The sequence below is a fragment of the Xyrauchen texanus genome, chromosome 13 (assembly GCF_025860055.1).
Source record: "Xyrauchen texanus isolate HMW12.3.18 chromosome 13, RBS_HiC_50CHRs, whole genome shotgun sequence".
NCBI lineage: Eukaryota > Metazoa > Chordata > Actinopteri > Cypriniformes > Catostomidae > Xyrauchen > Xyrauchen texanus.
Window position 1 is genome coordinate 40,008,351 of NC_068288.1, and position 18,964 is coordinate 40,027,314.

Here is an 18,964-nt window from a genome sequence, read left to right on the forward strand (position 1 = left end):
TAGGAGGTTTTCAGAGTGTTCTGGATGGTTGCTAGTTGGTTTCTAGTTTTGTTGTAGGTGGTTGCTAGGCTGTTCGGAGTGATTGCTAGGTGGTTTCTAGGATGTGCATTGTGAGAAGTTGCACAGGGGTTTCTAGAGTGTTGTGGTTTTGGTGGTTTCTAGAGTTTTCAGGGTGTTTGCTAGGTGGTTTCTAAGGTCTTTTGGGTGATTGCTTACTGGTCCAAGTCAAATGAGCCCACTCCAAGTCTCTATGATATTTTGGTCCTTAAATAAATCAGCATACAAGTTTTGCATGACGATAAAATGGGCAACCTCCTTCATTTTCTGTGTATGGGATTTATTTGTTGCCCATTTTATCTTCCACTGAGGAAAAGTCATCATTGTATGCACCAAAATTTTCAATGGAAGAATTATAAGAAGTATGGTAAATAAAATAAAATGCGAGTGGTACTTGTGAATTCTGAATAATTAATGTGCTGCTATGCAGTTTCTAGGGTATTCTGGGTGGTTGTTAGGCTACTGCTTGGTGGTTGGCACAGAATTTTGGATGGTAGGTTTTCCCAAGACAAAAGAGCCCACTCCCAGGCTTTTATGATATTTTTGTCCCCAGATATGACTCAGAACACTCAATGTAAGTTTAATGTAAGTTCAATGTAATGTTAATAAAGTTTATGGAATTTTTTCACCCATTTTATCATCTGCCAGGCAAACATTTTAAGTAAGATTGCTTAGAAAAGTAAAATCGCACCCCTTCTCAACAACATGATTTGAGGTATAATTTATGTCTGTAGCACAAACAGTGCAGGAAAAGTTACATGCATACGTTTAATACATGGGTATAGGGGTTTGTTCAAATCCCTAACCCTTAGGATGAGCAATAATGATGTTTGGCTCAGCGAGCACCACTTATAATGAGATCATGGAACATAATAATTTAAGTTTTTATTTCTGAAATAATTTAAACATCTTTGTAAAGATTAACATGTCCATCTAGTATGCTCACCATAGGATTTTTCCTTCTGTTTTGGCAATACAAGCCAACACCAGTGAATATTCTGAAGGGGGGATTGGTGCTGCTTATAGAGGGGGATAAAAATCATTACCATCACCCTCATTAGAGGAGAGCCAATTGTCCTATCAGCATGCAGCTCTGCAATGGGGCTCTAAAAGGCACCCCCAGTTGGCTGTTGCTAGGAAACCAAAGAACTGGGGGGGCTTGCATGAGTGTGTTGAGAGAGAGATAGAGAGGGAGAGACAGAGAGAGTGTCTGTGCGTGGCGACAAGGACGGTGGATACTAGTGGTTATCAGGGAGGTTTGGGTGCACACACACACACTAGACAAAGAAGCTTTGGGGTCTAAGGGATGGGGCACACTACGGGGCCGACCGGAGCTCGTACGGCCCCTCAGAAAAGGTAGGAGCTGGGCTTTGTCTGAGAAATTACCGGGATGTTTCTTAAAGGTAGAGTTCACCCAAATATGACAATTCTGTCATCATTTACTCAGCTTTTGTTTTGTTGCAAACCTATATGACTTTCTATCCTCCTTAAAGCAAAACCAGAAATGTCAGGCTGAATGTTAGCCTCTGTCACCAGTCACTGTCATGGTATGGAAAAAAGATGCAATGAAAGTGAATGATGACTGAGGCTAACATTCTACTCAATGTTTCCTTCTGCATTCCACAGAAGAAAGAAAGTCATATGGGTTTGCAACAACATTAGGGTAAGTAAATGATTCCAGAATTTTCATTTTTACATCAACTCTCCCTGTCCATGTGTACTGGTTCTATTTACACCATCATAACTCTAAGTAGGACCATGTTTACCTATTGCCTTCTCTATCTGTCTCTCTTGGCATGACCCTTTAGATTGTTTTGCATCTGAAATTACACTGATAGATAAAAAATGTTTGCATTATTAAAAAAAACTGTGCATTTAATAGAATTGTTTTTAAACTGCATGAGGTAGAGAACATCTCATTGGCTGGTTGCATATGGCTGGTTAGGATCAGAGGGGCCCGTTCCTTGGATTCAACATAACAGCTTTCCTCTCATTAGCATACCCACTCAAGTGCTAAATATGAACCATTATGGCTTTGATGTTGGATGTATGGTGCCTCATGATGTATTTATGCCATAACATGCTCTGTTTATTATTATGGAACACAGTTCAAAACATTTGAGATGGTTGTAATGGGTCAAAGAGAGGTTCTTTGTATGTGACGGGAGCAAAAACATAGTGTGTATGTCCTGACCTTTTATGCAAGCTTTGAGATACTGTATGTTGCGTGACTATTAGCGGTATTTCAGATGTAAAACAGTAACAGATATGTTTGAAATGGCATACTAACATACTACTTGGACAGTGTCTTAAGTATGTAGCATGCATACTTTGAACAGTATGCAAATGTGATGTATATTTTGAATTCTCAGACGACCTACTATATATTTGCCAAAATGTGCAGTATACAACTGAAGCACACTTGAACTTCTGTTTGCAATATTACAAACCAGCCACAATATCAACTGCAATTTTTAGAAAATCTCCTTACCTAATTATGTAATCGTACTGCCAAAAGTACATTTCTTTTGCACAAAACTTTATTACATTTGCTAAATAAATATTTTTATTTTCAAGTTGATAACTGGAAGTCATGCTGAATTAAACATTCAAAGTAATGAGGTCATATGACAACAATGAGCGCATTTATATGCAAATGCTGATGGCTACCAGAAAATACACTTACCAAAAATAAAACAACGCAAGAAAACTTTGGTTGTAAATCGTGGTAATGGGTAAAATCGATGTGTGCCAATTACTTTTTTGCTTAAGCCATGGATGCCATTTTCTTAAGCTGTTTACTCTGATAAAGGAAACCCATTTATAGTGTTTACATGACCTTACATGTTGTCGGTGTGCATGTAAACATGATCAATGTAGCATACTGCAGTTTGAAACATATCTCATTACATCCTGCATATACTGCTTCATATACTATTTCTTTTTTAAAAGTAGGCAGCATACATTGTATACTGTGCACTATGTAGTATGCCATAAGCTATACTGTTTCATTACAAACACAGACTTAACAAATGTACCAAACACTTTAAATATACCCCAAAAAACTTATGCAAAAGCAAGCTTTTTTTATGCTTTTATACAACATTTAATACTATTCTAACTGTGTTACGATGTTCTCACACAGATGTCCCTATGGTCCATCCATTAATGCATATTAATGAGGCTCAGGACTTATATTTAGATTATCTAATTACAATGCCCAAACTCCATTAGTTCTCTGTAGTGCAGGAAATGGCTTTTGGGGGAGGGATCATGGATATTACACCATCTCTTGGCATAATAGCAGATCTACAAAGGGGGTAAAGAGTGGAGGGGGGGTCAGACATAATGGTTTGTTGAGGGTAAAGACGAGGCAAATCGGGGTTGCCGAGGAGGGGGTGACGTGTGTGTGGGGTTAGTGGCTCTCGACCATGTGTGCGAGTAATTAAATGAGTATAATTGAAATCATGCCACACTTCCCTTTAGACCCCCCACCCCACACCCCATTCTGTCCCATCTCAATCCCATTACCACTTTTTCCCCCTGAATAGCAAACCCCAAAAGAGGGAGAATGAAATGGGAAGTGGGAAGGAGAGAAGGTATTTTAACAACAGCGCAGTTGGGCCTCCCAATGGCGACTCAAGTGATCATGTTTAGATGGATGGGCACCTATTTTCCATTTATTAGCTATAATTACATGGTTTAATGTTAGCATGATGGGATAACATAAATAAATATGATTCTCTGGTGATACATTACATCTACAGTTACATTTAACTCAATTCCTGAAGAAAAGCATTGGCTCCAAAAAGTATAAATGTCATTGCATTAGATAAGAAAATATGAAGCATGGCATTAATTTACAGAAAGATGTTTGTTATGTTTTGAATTATAAGGCAATCCTATAATGACATTGGTTGTCAAATTTAATGGAACCATAGTCCATAGTTAATATGATAAAAGTTTAAGCATTCGACATGGGTTGATTTTTGCCCATTACTCTGAATTTTCGTTGCATGTAAACATCTTTATCAGCGTCCTGACAGGCTTATCCAATGTGTGCAAGTGTTTATGTTTTGGCGTCAAAAGCCGACAGTAATCTGATGAATGTAAATAGGTTTTTATTTATTTATTTCATTGCATTAGATAAGAAAATATGAAGCATGGCATTAATTTACAGAAAGATGTTTGTTATGTTTTGAATTATAAGGCAATCCTATAATGACATTGGTTGTCAAATTTAATGGAACCATAGTCCATAGTTAATATGATAAAAGTTTAAGCATTCGACATGGGTTGATTTTTGCCCATTACTCTGAATTTTCGTTGCATGTAAACATCTTTACCAGCGTCCTGACAGGCTTATCCAATGTGTGCAAGTGTTTATGTTTTGGCGTCAAAAGCCTACAGTAATCTGATGAATGTAAATAGGTTTTTATTTATTTATTTGCATTGTCTGATTTTATAAAGAAGCTTGTTTTGGGGATTTATCCGCATATTGGTTTGCATGTAAACAGGTTCACTGTCTAATCCAGTGGTTTCCGGGGACCCCCAAAGGGCCACAAGTGTGTGCTAGGGGGGCCCCAGAGAAAATTTCAGAGAAAATAATGTGTGTAAAGTGTAAAAATTGTTGACATTATTTTACATTATTATCATTTCACTCTGAAATCATGATATTGTTTTATTCTAATTGTATTCTGCTGACAGCCACAGTAAGAAATAAAAACAAATCTGCATATACTGTGGTTCAATATATTATGGGCAAAAGTATTTCTGAAGGATTTTAAATTACTATATTTTGTAAAGCTGCTTTTATGTGCTATACAAATCAGGTTTACACATCTAAAATTACTCTAGCAGTGTGTAGAAAAACAACTTGAAATATATTAAGAACATATATTCCATATTACACTTTAAGAATCTCTTTTGGCATTAATACAATGACCATTTAAAAGCTAATTATAAAATTTGGCAAGCAACGTGTGTCTTTATAGTATCACGCTTACTATATTTCTTACATGGGCTCCCTTGCAAAAGGATCATCATATATGAGGGTCCTTGGCATCAAACAGTTTAAAAACCCCAGGTCTTATCCATATTCTATAGCTTTTTTATTTTGTGGTTACTAACTTAAATGTAATACACAAATTTAGTCTCCACGATCTTGGGAGGAACTGTAATACAATTATGATATCATTTTTCAACCTTGGTCCATGTATGTATAAAATGGTGTTAATATCACAGGCCACCAGCTCAACTTTTCTTCAATACACTTGTCTTTTGCTCTTCGGCTGTGTAGCCTATCATAAAAAGTACAGTGTTGGTACCATGGTACAGTGATGGAATCATATGGTACTTTAACATATACTGTGTCACACAATGATTAACATATTAATGTACCATTGTATTTACATAATATTTAAACGAATACCATGGTATTAGGTCAAAAGTTGGTAACACCTTGTTTTTCGTTTTGTTTTTTGACATGGTACTGCTATAATGCCATGTATTTAAAGGCATGCTTTTTGTGGAATTGTATACTTCAAAGTTGCTTATTAATACCATGGTGAATTAATATGGTAATCATTCAGTACCATGTTACATATCAAAGCACCAAGGTAGTACCATTTGATACCATCAATGTACCATGCTACCGCCACAGCAGATATTTTTAAGGGAAGGTAACAGGCCATTTAAAATTCTTATTCTCTTTCTCTCTCTCAGCTTGCGCCGAGTGTGGCAGCGGGGTGGTCGAGGTTCAAAGGTCAGGCATCGGGGAGGCACAATGGAGAGTGAGCAGAACACACCTGCCTCCAGTACCAGTAGCAGCAGCAGCAGTACTAGCACCAGTACCACCACCACCACCACAAACTCCATAGGCAGCACCAATGCCTCCACTGCCAGCACTGTCAGCTCCTCCAGCACGAGCAGTACGAGCAGTGGAAGACAAGCCATTCCACAGATATCAGTATACAGCGGCATACCTGACCGACAGACTGTACAGGTGCAGATCCCACACATGACCAGTAAACATGAACTCTTAAAAGAGCCATGAAAGAAAACATTCTTACAGGTGCACTATGTTTTTTTTCTATGTTTCTCTGGCGGTAACCACAACAATCGTGGGCTTTATAGTGAAGCTTATTGGCGTGGACGTAGCATCACACAAAAGCAAGTTTTTGGTAACCAATTTGATTGATCAAATTTGTAGAATGTAGAAATAAACTGCTTTTTCTAGCCCAGAAAAACATAGCTGGCTAAAGAACTATTCATTTCAGTATGTGTTAATACAAAATACATAGTGCACCTTTTAAATGTTCTTATATTTATATAAACAACTGAATTATTAAAAGCATAGGGATTGTGTTTTAATGTTTATATTTATGAGCACTGCCTTTTTAATTGTCAAACCACAGTGACAGTTCACCTAAATTATCTCATCATTTATTCACCCTCATGCAAAAACAAAAGAAGAAGAAATGGGAAAGTGAAAGTGGAGATTTATAGTAAAACATATTAAATATTGATCTGTTTCACACCCACACTGATCATATTTCTTCTGAAGACATGGATTAAAACACTGGAGTTGAATAGTTTCCTCTCTGTGCTTTTTGGAGTTTTTTGGAGCTTTAAAGTTTTGGCCACCATTCACTTGCATTGAATGGATCAACAGAGCTGAGGTATTTTTCTAATATCTTCAGTTGAGTTCAGCAGAAGAATGAAAGTCATACACATCTGGGATGGCATTAGGGTAATGAGAGATTTTTCATTTTTGGGGGACCTATCCCTTTAAATGTTTAATTATTACAGTCTGTGCCGACATCTGCTGGTATGTTAAGGAACTGCAGTTAGAGAGGAAAACTGTGAAGATTTCTAAGCTTCAAAGACAGGCCTCTGCTGTCATTTTCAGAGGATAATTTGTGATTGTTTGTTGTGAATGTAAAAAAATCATGAAATATTTTCTTTGAATTCCTTTAAAGAATTCTTTCCTCCTGATTGGTCTAAATAACTCACTGCTGGACGCCATTGTTGTGTTTAATGGAATAAAAACACAAAAAATTTATAATTTTCCGTATACAAAATGCTAAAGGGATTTTTTGGGGTGGATTATCACAGTCTGGGATATATCAATGATTAGCAACAACATTGATTTTGATACATTATTATTTTTTGTGCAGTCAGATTAAAAAAAAAAACAACAACAACAACAACAAAAAACTCGTCAATAAACCACCATAAAATATTATATATGAATATTATTTTCCACTTTCACTAACTTTTTTAACCAACATCAGTCTGGATCATAACTACTTTTGCCACTGTTGTTTTTTTACACATACACAATCACCCAAATTTCTCAATACACACATACAAAACACTCTAACATCCATACCAACACACCCACATGCATCATTTATTCAATTGGCCTGCAGTGCTCTATAATACAGCAAACAGAAATAGGAAAAAAGTATGTATTTGCTCCATAGACACATTTACATTTTGAAGCCAGTGCTCCGGATTGAAAGCATTATATCATAGAATTCCTGATGTTATGCTTTAATGCACTGGGATCAAATATTGACATTTTTGTCCTTAAGGTCCTGACTGTAACCATTTTTTGTACACAGTGTATTATAGATGTATTATAGGAACTGAGGTTGAAATATCAAAATTACCCCTAAAATACACACCTTTGGCTAAATTTATGTCGTTGGCATTAACACCTCCAAAATGATCGGAAAACACAAATGAAAAAAGGCAAAAATGTCATTAAGGTCGTACAAGGGTTAAACAGGGAGCATTCAGTTCATGCTATATATATTACTTAAGACAAAACCATGGGTTAGGATGCATGTTGCCTAGCAACTGTGCGGTTGTGGGCAGTTCACCGAGGATATAAAGGGTGAGACAAACGGAAGCAGACAAGAAGTGCTGGACAGAGATGTTATTGCAGTGAAATGGGCTGTTCTATACATCGATTATATGCTGAATGTGCTGTTTGAATGGCTTTGATGGTCTGCTTATGAGCTGTGATAGCCTGTTTGTGGAGGTATCTTGTTTTGAGTTTGGTCCAAATGCCTTTTGTTATGCTGTTCTCAGATGCTAGCTCATGGTTCATATTTCATTACAGCTTTTAAGCTCGTCATTGGCACAGTAGGCCTATGTGTTGCATTTATGTTATGTTAACATGGCTTGCAAAGATTGTTATCGAACAGTAGTTTTAAAGAATGGAAATACAAAATCTAATTTTGTGTACAGGTTTTGAATGTTAGAGTAAAATCTAACATCAGACCGACATTGTACTTTTAACCAAGTCTTATTTGTGATTTATTTGGTGGTCATAAAATGAATAAAATGCCACAAAAACTATTATCCTATGCAAATATCAGTAACACTTTTCAGTAAGGTTCCATTTGTTAACATTACTTAACTAGGCCTACATTAGTTAACATGGACATTCATTAAACCATACCAGCAGCTTTTATTAATCTTGGTTAATGTTGACATTTAAAAATGTTGCAAAGTTACGAACACATTTTTCATTTTGGGAATGTGTCATCATGCATCAGTGTGCATATAATAATGAGCCTGTAGAAACATAATATCAATCTATTAACGTTCCTATATAATATTTGACATCAAGACATTATTAGCAAAACAGGAAACAGGAAGTGAAAATCAACAGAAGAATATGATGGAAACTGCTTCTCATCCAAGACCACAAGGAGGAGACAAATGCTCAGAGTATTGAAAGTGTAGTTTGGCACTTCGTTGAAATCTATTCTAACACTCCAGAGGAGACCCATGTGAGAATACTAGAGTCTATTTCTCATGGGGAGAAAAATCTGAGAAGCTTAAGCAAAACTTTCAATTTCCTCTCCTTTTAATCACATGCTGACTAGGAGAAATAATCGAGACATTAAAGCAATTTCTGTATATCTTTCATGTGTGCTTGAATGGCAGGTGATCCAGCAGGCACTTCACAGGCAGCCCAGCACAGCGGCACATTACCTGCAGCAGATGTATGCAGCTCAACAGCAGCATCTGATGCTGCAAACGGCAGCCCTGCAGCAGCAGCACCTGAGCACTGCACAACTACAGAGTCTAGCAGCAGTGCAGCAGGTGGTTTAGTATGCATACTTCACACACATCCCTGCTGAAACAGCTAAGCCCATTGAAATTACCTGTTAAAAACATCTAATCTGGGGATGTATGCTGGTCCAAATTGGTCTCTCCACTTCAGCAGGGATAAACATACCAACTGCACCCAAACACACTATATACTAAAATGGATGCATTATTTACAACTTCGCTTTCTGTCATGTTTTCTCCCTCTCAGGCCAGTTTGGCAGCTGGTAGGCAAAGTTCAAACCAGAATGGGACCTCATCTACTCAGGGTGGAGCATCACAAACCACAGTAAGCTCTTTTTTTTTAATGAAAATGATCTGGGATAGACGATTAAAATAAATGCAGAAAAGGAGAAAGAGCTTTAGTTTTAGAAAATTAAATGAGAGACGTCACAATGCTAAACATCTTGAATTCAGGAAAGGAAGTTCAGAAGTTTCTGGGTTTGAGGCAACCCCAAAACATTACTGTTAGTCAATGTTTTATGTTGTGATTCTGTTTTTACATGTGACATCACATTCAGACCACTGAGGCTTCTAAGTGTCACCCCCGTCTTTTTCTTATTCTCACAGATTAATTTAACCACCTCCCCTGCTGCTGCTCAGTTGATCAGTCGTGCTCAGAGCGTTAACTCCGCCCCCTCTGGAATCTCCCAGCAAGCTGTGTTTCTAGGCAACACCTCCAGCTCCACCCTGACTGCCAGCCAAGCTCAGATGTATCTGCGGGCACAGATGGTGAGTGCCCCTGCAGACCCACAAACACAATTGTTTATGCTGTATGTGAAACTGATTTATATCTGCACAGGATCCTTTTTACACTTATTTTTGTGTTCCCATTTGTTCCAACTACAAAGAAAATATCTACTGTTACATTTCCACTGCTTATCAAAAGTGGTGAAAAAAGAGAAAGATTGAATATGGAGGTCAGAAGATAGAAATAGACCAAATTTATTGAAAAACTGACAAATTGAGGAAAAGATTTACCCTGATAAATATAAGGAAAAGTTCACCTAAAATTATAATTCTCGCATCTTTTACTCAACCTTTTGCCAACTCAAACTCAACATGACTTTCTTCTACGGAGCACAAACAAAGATATTTTTATGTAAATGTCTGATATGATGTCTGTTTGTCCATACAATGCATGTAAATGTTGACCAAACTTTCAAGTTCCAAAAAGCATGTAAAAGCAGCATAAAAGTTATCCATAAGACTCCAGTGGTTTAATCCATGTTTTCAGAAGTGAAAAAGGAGTTATATTTCATTTTGTTCTCGCCCACAGCCGATTTGGTCACTACAGAAGACATGGATTAAACCAGTGGTTCCCAACCCTGGTCCTGGAGTACCCTTACACTGCACATTTTGGATGTCTCCCTTAATTGACACACCCATTTCTGCTCATGGAGCCTGTTCTAATGAGCTGATGAGTTGAATCAGGTGTGTTACATAAGAGAGACATCCAAAACATGCAGTGTTGGGGGTAATCCAGGGCCAGGGCTGGGAACCACTGGATTAAACCACTGGAGTCTTTATGGATTACTTTACTGCTGCCTTTATTTGGTTTTTGGAGCTTGAAAGTTTGGTCACCATTCACTTGCATTGTATGGGCGAAAAGACATCATATCTCCATTATAATATCTTTGTGTTCCGCGGAAGAAAGAAAGTCATTTGAGTTTGAGACAACATAAGTGTGAGTAAATGATGAGAGAATTATAATTTTTGGGTGAAATACCCCTTTAAGGTAGAAATGTCATCACAGTCTGTAAAAAGGGTCTTTAAAATGTCTTTATTGCTGAATAAAGCTTCAGGTAGTCAAGATGGTCAACCAGTTCAAGCTGTGTCTTTGAACTTGGCACAGTTAAACTAGGTCACTCTACCAACTATAACTGGGATGACCAAGATGGTCTAACAGACTGGCCTCAGACCCAACTGGTCAACCACCTAAAATGGCTCGGACTAGCCAGAAACCATTTACAACCTGTTTTTGTCTTTATTTGTTTGTTTGTTTTAATGTTTTGTTTTTTAAAGGTCATGAACTTTAAATAAAATATCTGGCAACAATGAAAATATGCTATTTGGGCCCTAATGTGTTAATGTGAAAATAGAAACAAATACAGTTTCTGGGGTTTCCTTATGTACTTTATCTTTTCAAGGATTTAGTTGATTTTCCAGCAGAGATTCTAGATCAGCATTCTCATACTAGTGAAAATGCATGCATCTAAATGCAAAGTAGTGCATGATAGAGAGTTTCTTAAAGGATGTGGCATTGATGAATATCTTTGTTTATGTGTTTTATTTGTGTGATTGTTTTAGGCTCAGCAGAGTAATCTTGTGCATGTAGCGAGGAGTTTAGGTCGAGCCGTCCCTCTGTCGCCCCAGCTGATTCTCGCCCCAACAGCAACAGTAACGGCTCTACAGTCTGACACTAATGCAACCAATAACACTCAGTCTGCCTCAGCACAGGTACATATAGATGCATACTTATATACAACCAAACATCATTGTTTTCCAAAGCATACAGTAATGGAGATTGTTTTCTAAATACTCAATTTTCAGTGGAGGAAAATGCTGCTTCAGTGTGGGTGAGAGGTCAAAGAGGGCAAAACCGAACTACAACATATTAGTGTGAATGTGGCCTAAATCCAAATATATATCGTATATGATTCTTAGAGGATCTTTAAGATTGGTTTCAAAATATGATAGATATTCCAATAGGAATCCTGTACACATTCCTTTAATGTTTTGGGCTAGGGAACCATGTCACATTTCAAATATTAAAATGAAAACGAGCAGTTCACCAAAAAATTAAAATTCTGTCTTCATTTATTCACCCTAATGATGCTCCAATGCTTTTTGACCTTCTGTCATTCATGGAACACAAAAGGAAATGAAAGGTTAATTTCAGAATGACAGAAGAATGACAGCCTTAGTCACCATTCACTGTAATTGTATGGAAAAACAAGATTAAATGAAAGTGAATGGTGACTGAGGCTTATATTTACTCTTCTATATCCTTTTGAGTTCCGCTTGAGAAAGAAGGTCATATGGTTTGGAACAACATTAGGGTGAGTAAATGTCATCTGTGAGTGAACTGACCCTTTAAATGTTTAGACACTTGTCTTTCACAGGTGCAGAACCTTGCCCTGCGTTCCCAGCAGGGGGCGTCTTCCTCTTCTCAGTCCTCAGGCATCCAGGCACTGAGTTTAAAACAGACCCCCTTCTCCATTCAGCCCACCCCGCTCATAAAGACGCCCAGCACCGGTGCCGGGAAAGGCAATTTGAACGCTGCTTCCTCTGATGGCGTGAAGAAAGGAGAGAGTGAAGGAGCAACAGAGATGAAAGCAGTAAACATGAGTCGAAGTTCCCATCCTTTAATCGCACCAGGTAAATTCACTCCCAGCCTATACGGTGCTCCCAAAAGGTATTTGGACACTTAAGCCACACTTACAAATGTAGGAATGTCATAACATTTGTTAGCAAAATATAAAAACAAGTAGCATCTGCAAACAAATGAAGATAGACTGTTTCTCACAATTAACTTTACTTTTCTGAGCCATGTTTGGCATTACTTACTGGGATAGTTTACCTAAAAATGCTCACCCTCATGTCACTCCGAACCTATATGTCTTTCTTATTTCCTTCTGTGGAACACAAAAGGAGGTGTTAGGCAGATGTTAGCCTCAGTCATCATTCACTTTCATTGCATGTTTTTTCCAGACAATCAGTGAATGGTGACTGAGGCTAAAGGACCTCGTACACTTCATATGAAACCAAAGAACGAACAGGTGTGATGTCATTTATAACTAAATCTGGCCAAAACGAAGTGTGACAGAGAAAGCAGCGTGACGGCGCAAAGATATCTAGCTCATGTTTACAGGAAAACAATTTAAAAACATGTGATGAACGGTGTGAACAGCCCCTAAGTGTCTGAATACTTTTGTTAACAATAAAATCTGACAAAATGGTATATATAATTGACCCTGTTTACCTCAAATTAGATTTGTGACGTTCTAGTGGCTTAATAAATAATAAATGCATTTTGGGGCCACTGTATGTGTTTGAAATAAGTTAATAGTACTCCATAATGAATATAGTTACGTCTAATATATTTACCATACATTGTGTCTAGCATAGCTTTGACTGATATTTAAGTTAAAGTAATGTTGCCACTAAACTTATGGACCCATTACTGAAAGTGTTTCAGAAATTTCAATTTTGGTTTGAGAAAGGTTCATGTCACTTAAACATTAATGCTTTCAAACTCTAAGAAGACACAGCAGCTTCACCTGTCAGCTCATCATGTCACACACTAAGTTGCAAAGAATGAAGAACCTTAGGTTAGGCTGCATTTGTTCTGCATGGACTATGCTCAGCTGCATTAATGCATGCGTGGCCTTAGAAGGGCAAATGCTTTCAAATGAATCTTTCTGTGCCAGTCAACATCTGACATGCATGCCATCCATCATTCCATAGGTCTCTAATCATAACTGTTAACACGGTGCAATTATCGTGCACATTTAGGAACGGGTACCTGGGTGTGCCACAGCTTGTTGTAACTACACTTATGTTTTTTTTGTTATGTTTAAGCAGAAGATCTGATTTTTTACTCACAGGATTTTAAATTAATTCTTAACAACACTAAATGCAAGTTAAAATTAGCTGTTTGTTAAGTAAATGCAAAATAATGCATGGTTCAAATCACAATGCAAGAGCTTTTTTATGATGCAAGAGAATTGATACTTTGATATTTTAGGGTACTGAATAATATGTTCAAGCTGAAGTGTGTAATTATGTGTGTAATTACGACTGGCTGACTTGTAGATGCCTCTGCATATTAAGATCGGATAGGAGAAAGTCATTTCATTGTGTTTGCTTTCCAAATTTGTCATGCTAATTAAATGAATACTAAAAGAGTTTTCTAATATCTGTAGTCTAAAAGTTGAATTTATTTTTAGAATTTTCTGAATATACAATTTCCAGACTTCACTCAAAGTGTTTCTGTTTGAACTTCCACTGTTTACAGTCCAAAGCATGTACAAAACAGTGCATTGAATTTGTTAAGTAGTACTTGCTATTAAATCACTCACTAACATGCACAGGCATGCTATTTAATGTAATTACATTTTATTATTAAAGAGTTAATTTACTGATCTCACTCTTTTTCATGTGTGGATTTAAATGGATTATTAGAGAGATGGCAGGAAAAAACAAATATTGTGAACAGAGGGTTGGCAATGCATAAAGCTGAAATATGTGGCAATGCATAAAGCTGAAAGTTAGGCAGAAAAATTTGGGGTTTTCCAGGGTTGTGCTCTACAGGGAATAACTCATCAACTCCTCTCTGAACATCCGTGCGAAAAAGTGAGAGAAACCAAGCACAGAGGATTGAGTCATCTGAACACACAATCCCACACCATTCACAGCTGGAAGAACATTCCATCATTCAACCTTTCCTGTTTGTCATTAAGAGTTTGAAAGAAAGACTCATTTTGTCTCTGAATTCTGCTTTGCAAATCTAGTGTGAGTTGTTTTTTTTTTTACAGTGAAGAACACACACACATACATACATTAAAGACACACACATGCACGCACGCACGCACGTGCGTGCACACACACACACACACACACACACACACACACACACACACACTAAAGCCAGACACAACCTGATGTAGTTCTTCAGATTATTTTACTGGTCATAAACTTTTGAAGTTGTCATTTTTTTTTAAATGTCTGTAACACTAAGGTTTTGTGTTTTGCCTGCATGTGTGCTTGAATGTTCTTCTGCTAACCTGACACAAGTTTACACAGTTTCCTGCATGTGTTGCTGTTAAATACCTATTCAGTTTCAAAACATTAGTCATTATCCTGGATACAGATGTTACTGGAAACTCCAAAGAGAGACTGATATTCCTAAAGATCCTGCAGAAGAGACTAATTTAATTACATTAATAATAATAAAAAAAACTTTTACATAATATACAACTTTTTAAAGAAAACTTTTACGTGAAATATTAAGTAAAAAATTATAAAATGTCATAATTTAATAATTTAAGTTAAATTATATGCAATATATTTTTTAATTACATTACATTTTTTGTTAATTACAGTAAATTACAGATTGGGGTGCAGTCAGAGTTCCCACACTGTCCATGTCCCAGAAAGGAATTTCCATGACTTTTCAATTGTTTTGAATTGTGGATAAGAATGTTTTAAAAACATTATTCAAATTCAGACTGACTCACTTATTTCTAAAGTTTTAATTTATTGAAAAGAACTGACTCAAAGAGTGCTTCCCTCACAAATCAGACATCAATAGGTCTCTTAATCAACTTTTACTCTACCCAGAAGCAATATTAACTGATGCAATATTTTGGAGCAGAGCATAACTAGAAAACATACATTTATCATAGAAATGTTTAGAACTTTTATGATTTTATTCATTTCCGTGACTTTCCAGTGGACTGGAAAACATGATTGGTCACACTTTATATTAGGTGGCCTTAACTGCTATGTACTAACATTAAATACATACAATCTATTTACTGTGTAACTACATGTTGTTCTGCAAGATTACCACATTTACTGCTATTGATGTTGAGGTGCGGGTAATGTTTAGGAGTAAGGGTAGGGTTAGGATTAGGGGTTAGAGTTAAGGTTTGGGGTAAGGGTAGGGTTAGTATTAGGGGTTAGAGTTAAGGTTTGGGGTAAGGGTAGGGTTAGTATTAGGGGTTAGAGTTAAGGTTTGGGGTAAGGGTAGGGTTAGTATTAGGAGTTAGAGTTAAGGTTTGGGGTAAGGGTAGGGTTAGTATTAGGGGTTAGAGTTAAGGTTTGGGGTAAGGGTAGGGTTAGTATTAGGGGTTAGAGTTAAGGTTTGGGGTAAGGGTAGGGTTAGTATTAGGGGTTAGAGTTAAGGTTTGGGGTAAGGGTAGGGTTAGTATTAGGGGTTAGAGTTAAGGTTTGGGGTAAGGGTAGGGTTAGTATTAGGAGTTAGAGTTAAGGTTTGGGGTAAGGGTAGGGTTAGTATTAGGGGTTAGAGTTAAGGTTTGGGGTAAGGGTAGGGTTAGTATTAGGGGTTAGAGTTAAGGTTTGGGGTAAGGGTAGGGTTAGTATTAGGGGTTAGAGTTAAGGTTTGGGGTAAGGGTAGGGTTAGTATTAGGGGTTAGAGTTAAGGCTTGGGGTAAGGGTAGGGTTAGTATTAGGGGTTAGAGTTAAGGTTTGGGGTAAGGGTAGGGTTAGTATTAGGGGTTAGAGTTAAGGTTTGGGGTAAGGGTAGGGTTAGTATTAGGGGCTAGAGTTAGGCTTGGGGTAAGGGTAGGGTTAGTATTAGGGGTTAGAGTTAAGGTTTGGGGTAAGGGTAGGGTTCAGTATTAGGGGTTAGAGTTAAGGCTTGGGGTAAGGGTAGGGTCTCAGTATTAGGGGTTAGAGTTAAGGCTTGGGGTAAGGGTAGGGTTCAGTATTAGGGGTTAGAGTTAAGGTTTGGGGTAAGGGTAGGGTTCAGTATTAGGGGTTAGAGTTAGGCTTGGGGTAAGGGTAGGGTTCGTATTAGTGGTTTGAGTTAAGGTTTGGGGTAAGGGTAGGGTTCGTATTAGGGGTTAGAGTTAAGGTTTGGGGTAAGGGTAGGGTTAGTATTAGGGGTTAGAGTTAAGGTTTGGGGTAAGGGTAGGGTTAGTATTAGGGGTTAGAGTTAAGGTTTGGGGTAAGGGTAGGGTTAGTATTAGGGGTTAGAGTTAAGGTTTGGGGTAAGGGTAGGGTTAGTATTAGGGGTTAGAGTTAAGGTTTGGGGTAAGGGTAGGGTTAGAGTTAAGGTGTGGGGTAAGGGTAGGGTTAGTATTAGGGGTTAGAGTTAAGGTTTGGGGTAAGGGTAGGGTTAGTATTAGGGGTTAGAGTTAAGGTTTGGGGTAAGGGTAGGGTTAGTATTAGGGGTTAGAGTTAAGGTTTGGGGTAAGGGTAGGGTTAGAGTTAAGGTGTGGGGTAAGGGTAGGGTTAGTATTAGGGGTTAGAGTTAAGGTGTGGGGTAAGGGTAGGGTTAGAATTAGGGGTTAGAGTTAAGGTTTGGGGTAAGGGTAGGGTTAGTATTATGGGTTAGAGTTAAGGTGTGGGGTAAGGGAAGGGTTAGTATTAGGGGTTAGAGTTAAGGTTTGGGGTAAGGGTAGGGTTAGTATTAGGGGTTAGAGTTAAGGTTTGGGGTAAGGGTAGGGTTAGTATTAGGGGTTAGAGTTAAGGTTTGGGGTAAGGGTAGGGTTAGTATTAGGGGTTAGAGTTAAGGTTTGGGGTAAGGGTAGGGTTAGAGGTAAAGTTAACCGTGGAACTAAAAATGCAATTAAATGCAAGTACTTTAAATGTAATTACAATACAACAACTTGTATGTACATAATTTCATTGTATCAAATGGTTAGTACATAGTAGTTAAGGCCACCAAATATAAAGTGTGTCCCATTATTTTTATTTACAAGCACCAAATGCAAGTACCTTTTTTAATTGGAAATGCAAAATAATTTATATTTTTTCCCCCTTTTTTGAACAAATCAAATGAAAAAGAAACATTGAACAAAGAAACAAATATTGACCAAAGTTACTGTTCACATACTATGGTGAAACCATGGTTCAGTGATGCTACATTGGAAAAAATGACTAGATAACATATTTTCATTATAGAAATTTCCAATATGCAAAAACACATAAAAAAATCTGTGATATTTCCAGGTTTTTCATGACCATGGGAATGCTGTGTACCGTGAAATATTGGAATTTGTCCTCCGTCAGCTTGAGGGGACATTGTGTAGATGTGATATGAAATTCCACGCAACTCCTATTTCGTATTTGCAACTGTCAGATTAGTGTGTACGCTATAGTAAGCATTTGTTTGTGAATTCCTCTTCCAGCGTATGCCCAAATCCAGCCGCAGGCCCTGATTAAGCAGCAGCCACAACAGTTTGTCATTCAACCCCAAGCTCCGCCTACCTCCAGAACGCAGCCCCAGTTACTGCAGACTGCCTCTGTCCAACCCCACCAACAGACAGCCTCATTGGGCATTCAGGGCTCCACCCAGACCACCTCTGTAGCAGGAATTATTCCGGTTTTGCCTAAACCAGCACTGCACAACCAGGGATCGGCTCAACAAGCCACCATCTTCCATTCAACTGTAAGCCACCATGCACTTAGTCAGCATGGCTCACACACGGGCTTGGCCCATGCCAAAACTCAACCGGTCCAACTAACAGCCATCAATCTCCAAATCCAACCAGCACAAAGCCAGGTAATGAAATCTGTAATGTTACTAGGCATTATACATAATTAATCATGTATAAATTTAAGAAGTAGCTAATTTCTCTGGCTCTCAATTTAGGCTTCAAGACTTGCTCAGGATGACAAGGATAAGCCCACGTCATTGGTGGTAAGAGAGATTTGCCCGCCAGTACAAGTGAATCCATCCACTAAGGCGCAGGGCCCTGACCCCCCTGAACAATCCAAAGCAGACACTGTTAATGCTACATCTCAAACACAAGGTACAGTGGCCATCAAGACTCAGAATTTACAAGGAGCAAGGATAGTTTCATAATCAAATAATACAATCATCAATAATAAAGACATTGAAGCCCAGGTGTCGATATGCATGAAGAATGTGAATTGCCAAAAAAAATAAAAAATTTGAAAGTGAAAATGGAGATTTATAGTAATAAAGGGCATAAACATCGATCTGTTTCTCAACTACATCTATTATATCACTTCTGAAGACATTAATTTAACCACTTGAGTCATATGTTTTACTTTTATGCTG

The 18,964-nt window shown here is 37.8% G+C and overlaps 1 protein-coding gene across 2 annotated transcripts in view; it reads left to right on the forward strand.

The window, feature by feature from the left end:
* The window catches only part of LOC127654403 (polyhomeotic-like protein 2), a 43,798-nt gene that overhangs the window by 12,599 nt on the left and 12,235 nt on the right, over nucleotides 1–18,964 (forward strand). The window contains exons 2-9 of one of the 2 annotated variants that reach the window (XM_052141560.1): nucleotides 5,782–6,061; nucleotides 9,022–9,180; nucleotides 9,398–9,475; nucleotides 9,757–9,918; nucleotides 11,497–11,646; nucleotides 12,312–12,567; nucleotides 18,069–18,442; nucleotides 18,533–18,692. In XM_052141560.1, the coding sequence (XP_051997520.1) occupies nucleotides 5,843–6,061; nucleotides 9,022–9,180; nucleotides 9,398–9,475; nucleotides 9,757–9,918; nucleotides 11,497–11,646; nucleotides 12,312–12,567; nucleotides 18,069–18,442; nucleotides 18,533–18,692 (1,558 nt within the window). In that variant the 5' untranslated portion in view covers nucleotides 5,782–5,842. Of the gene's footprint in view, nucleotides 1–5,781; nucleotides 6,062–7,994; nucleotides 8,108–9,021; nucleotides 9,181–9,397; nucleotides 9,476–9,756; nucleotides 9,919–11,496; nucleotides 11,647–12,311; nucleotides 12,568–18,068; nucleotides 18,443–18,532; nucleotides 18,693–18,964 lie in introns of those variants that run through there. The other variant, XM_052141561.1, reaches the window with a different exon arrangement.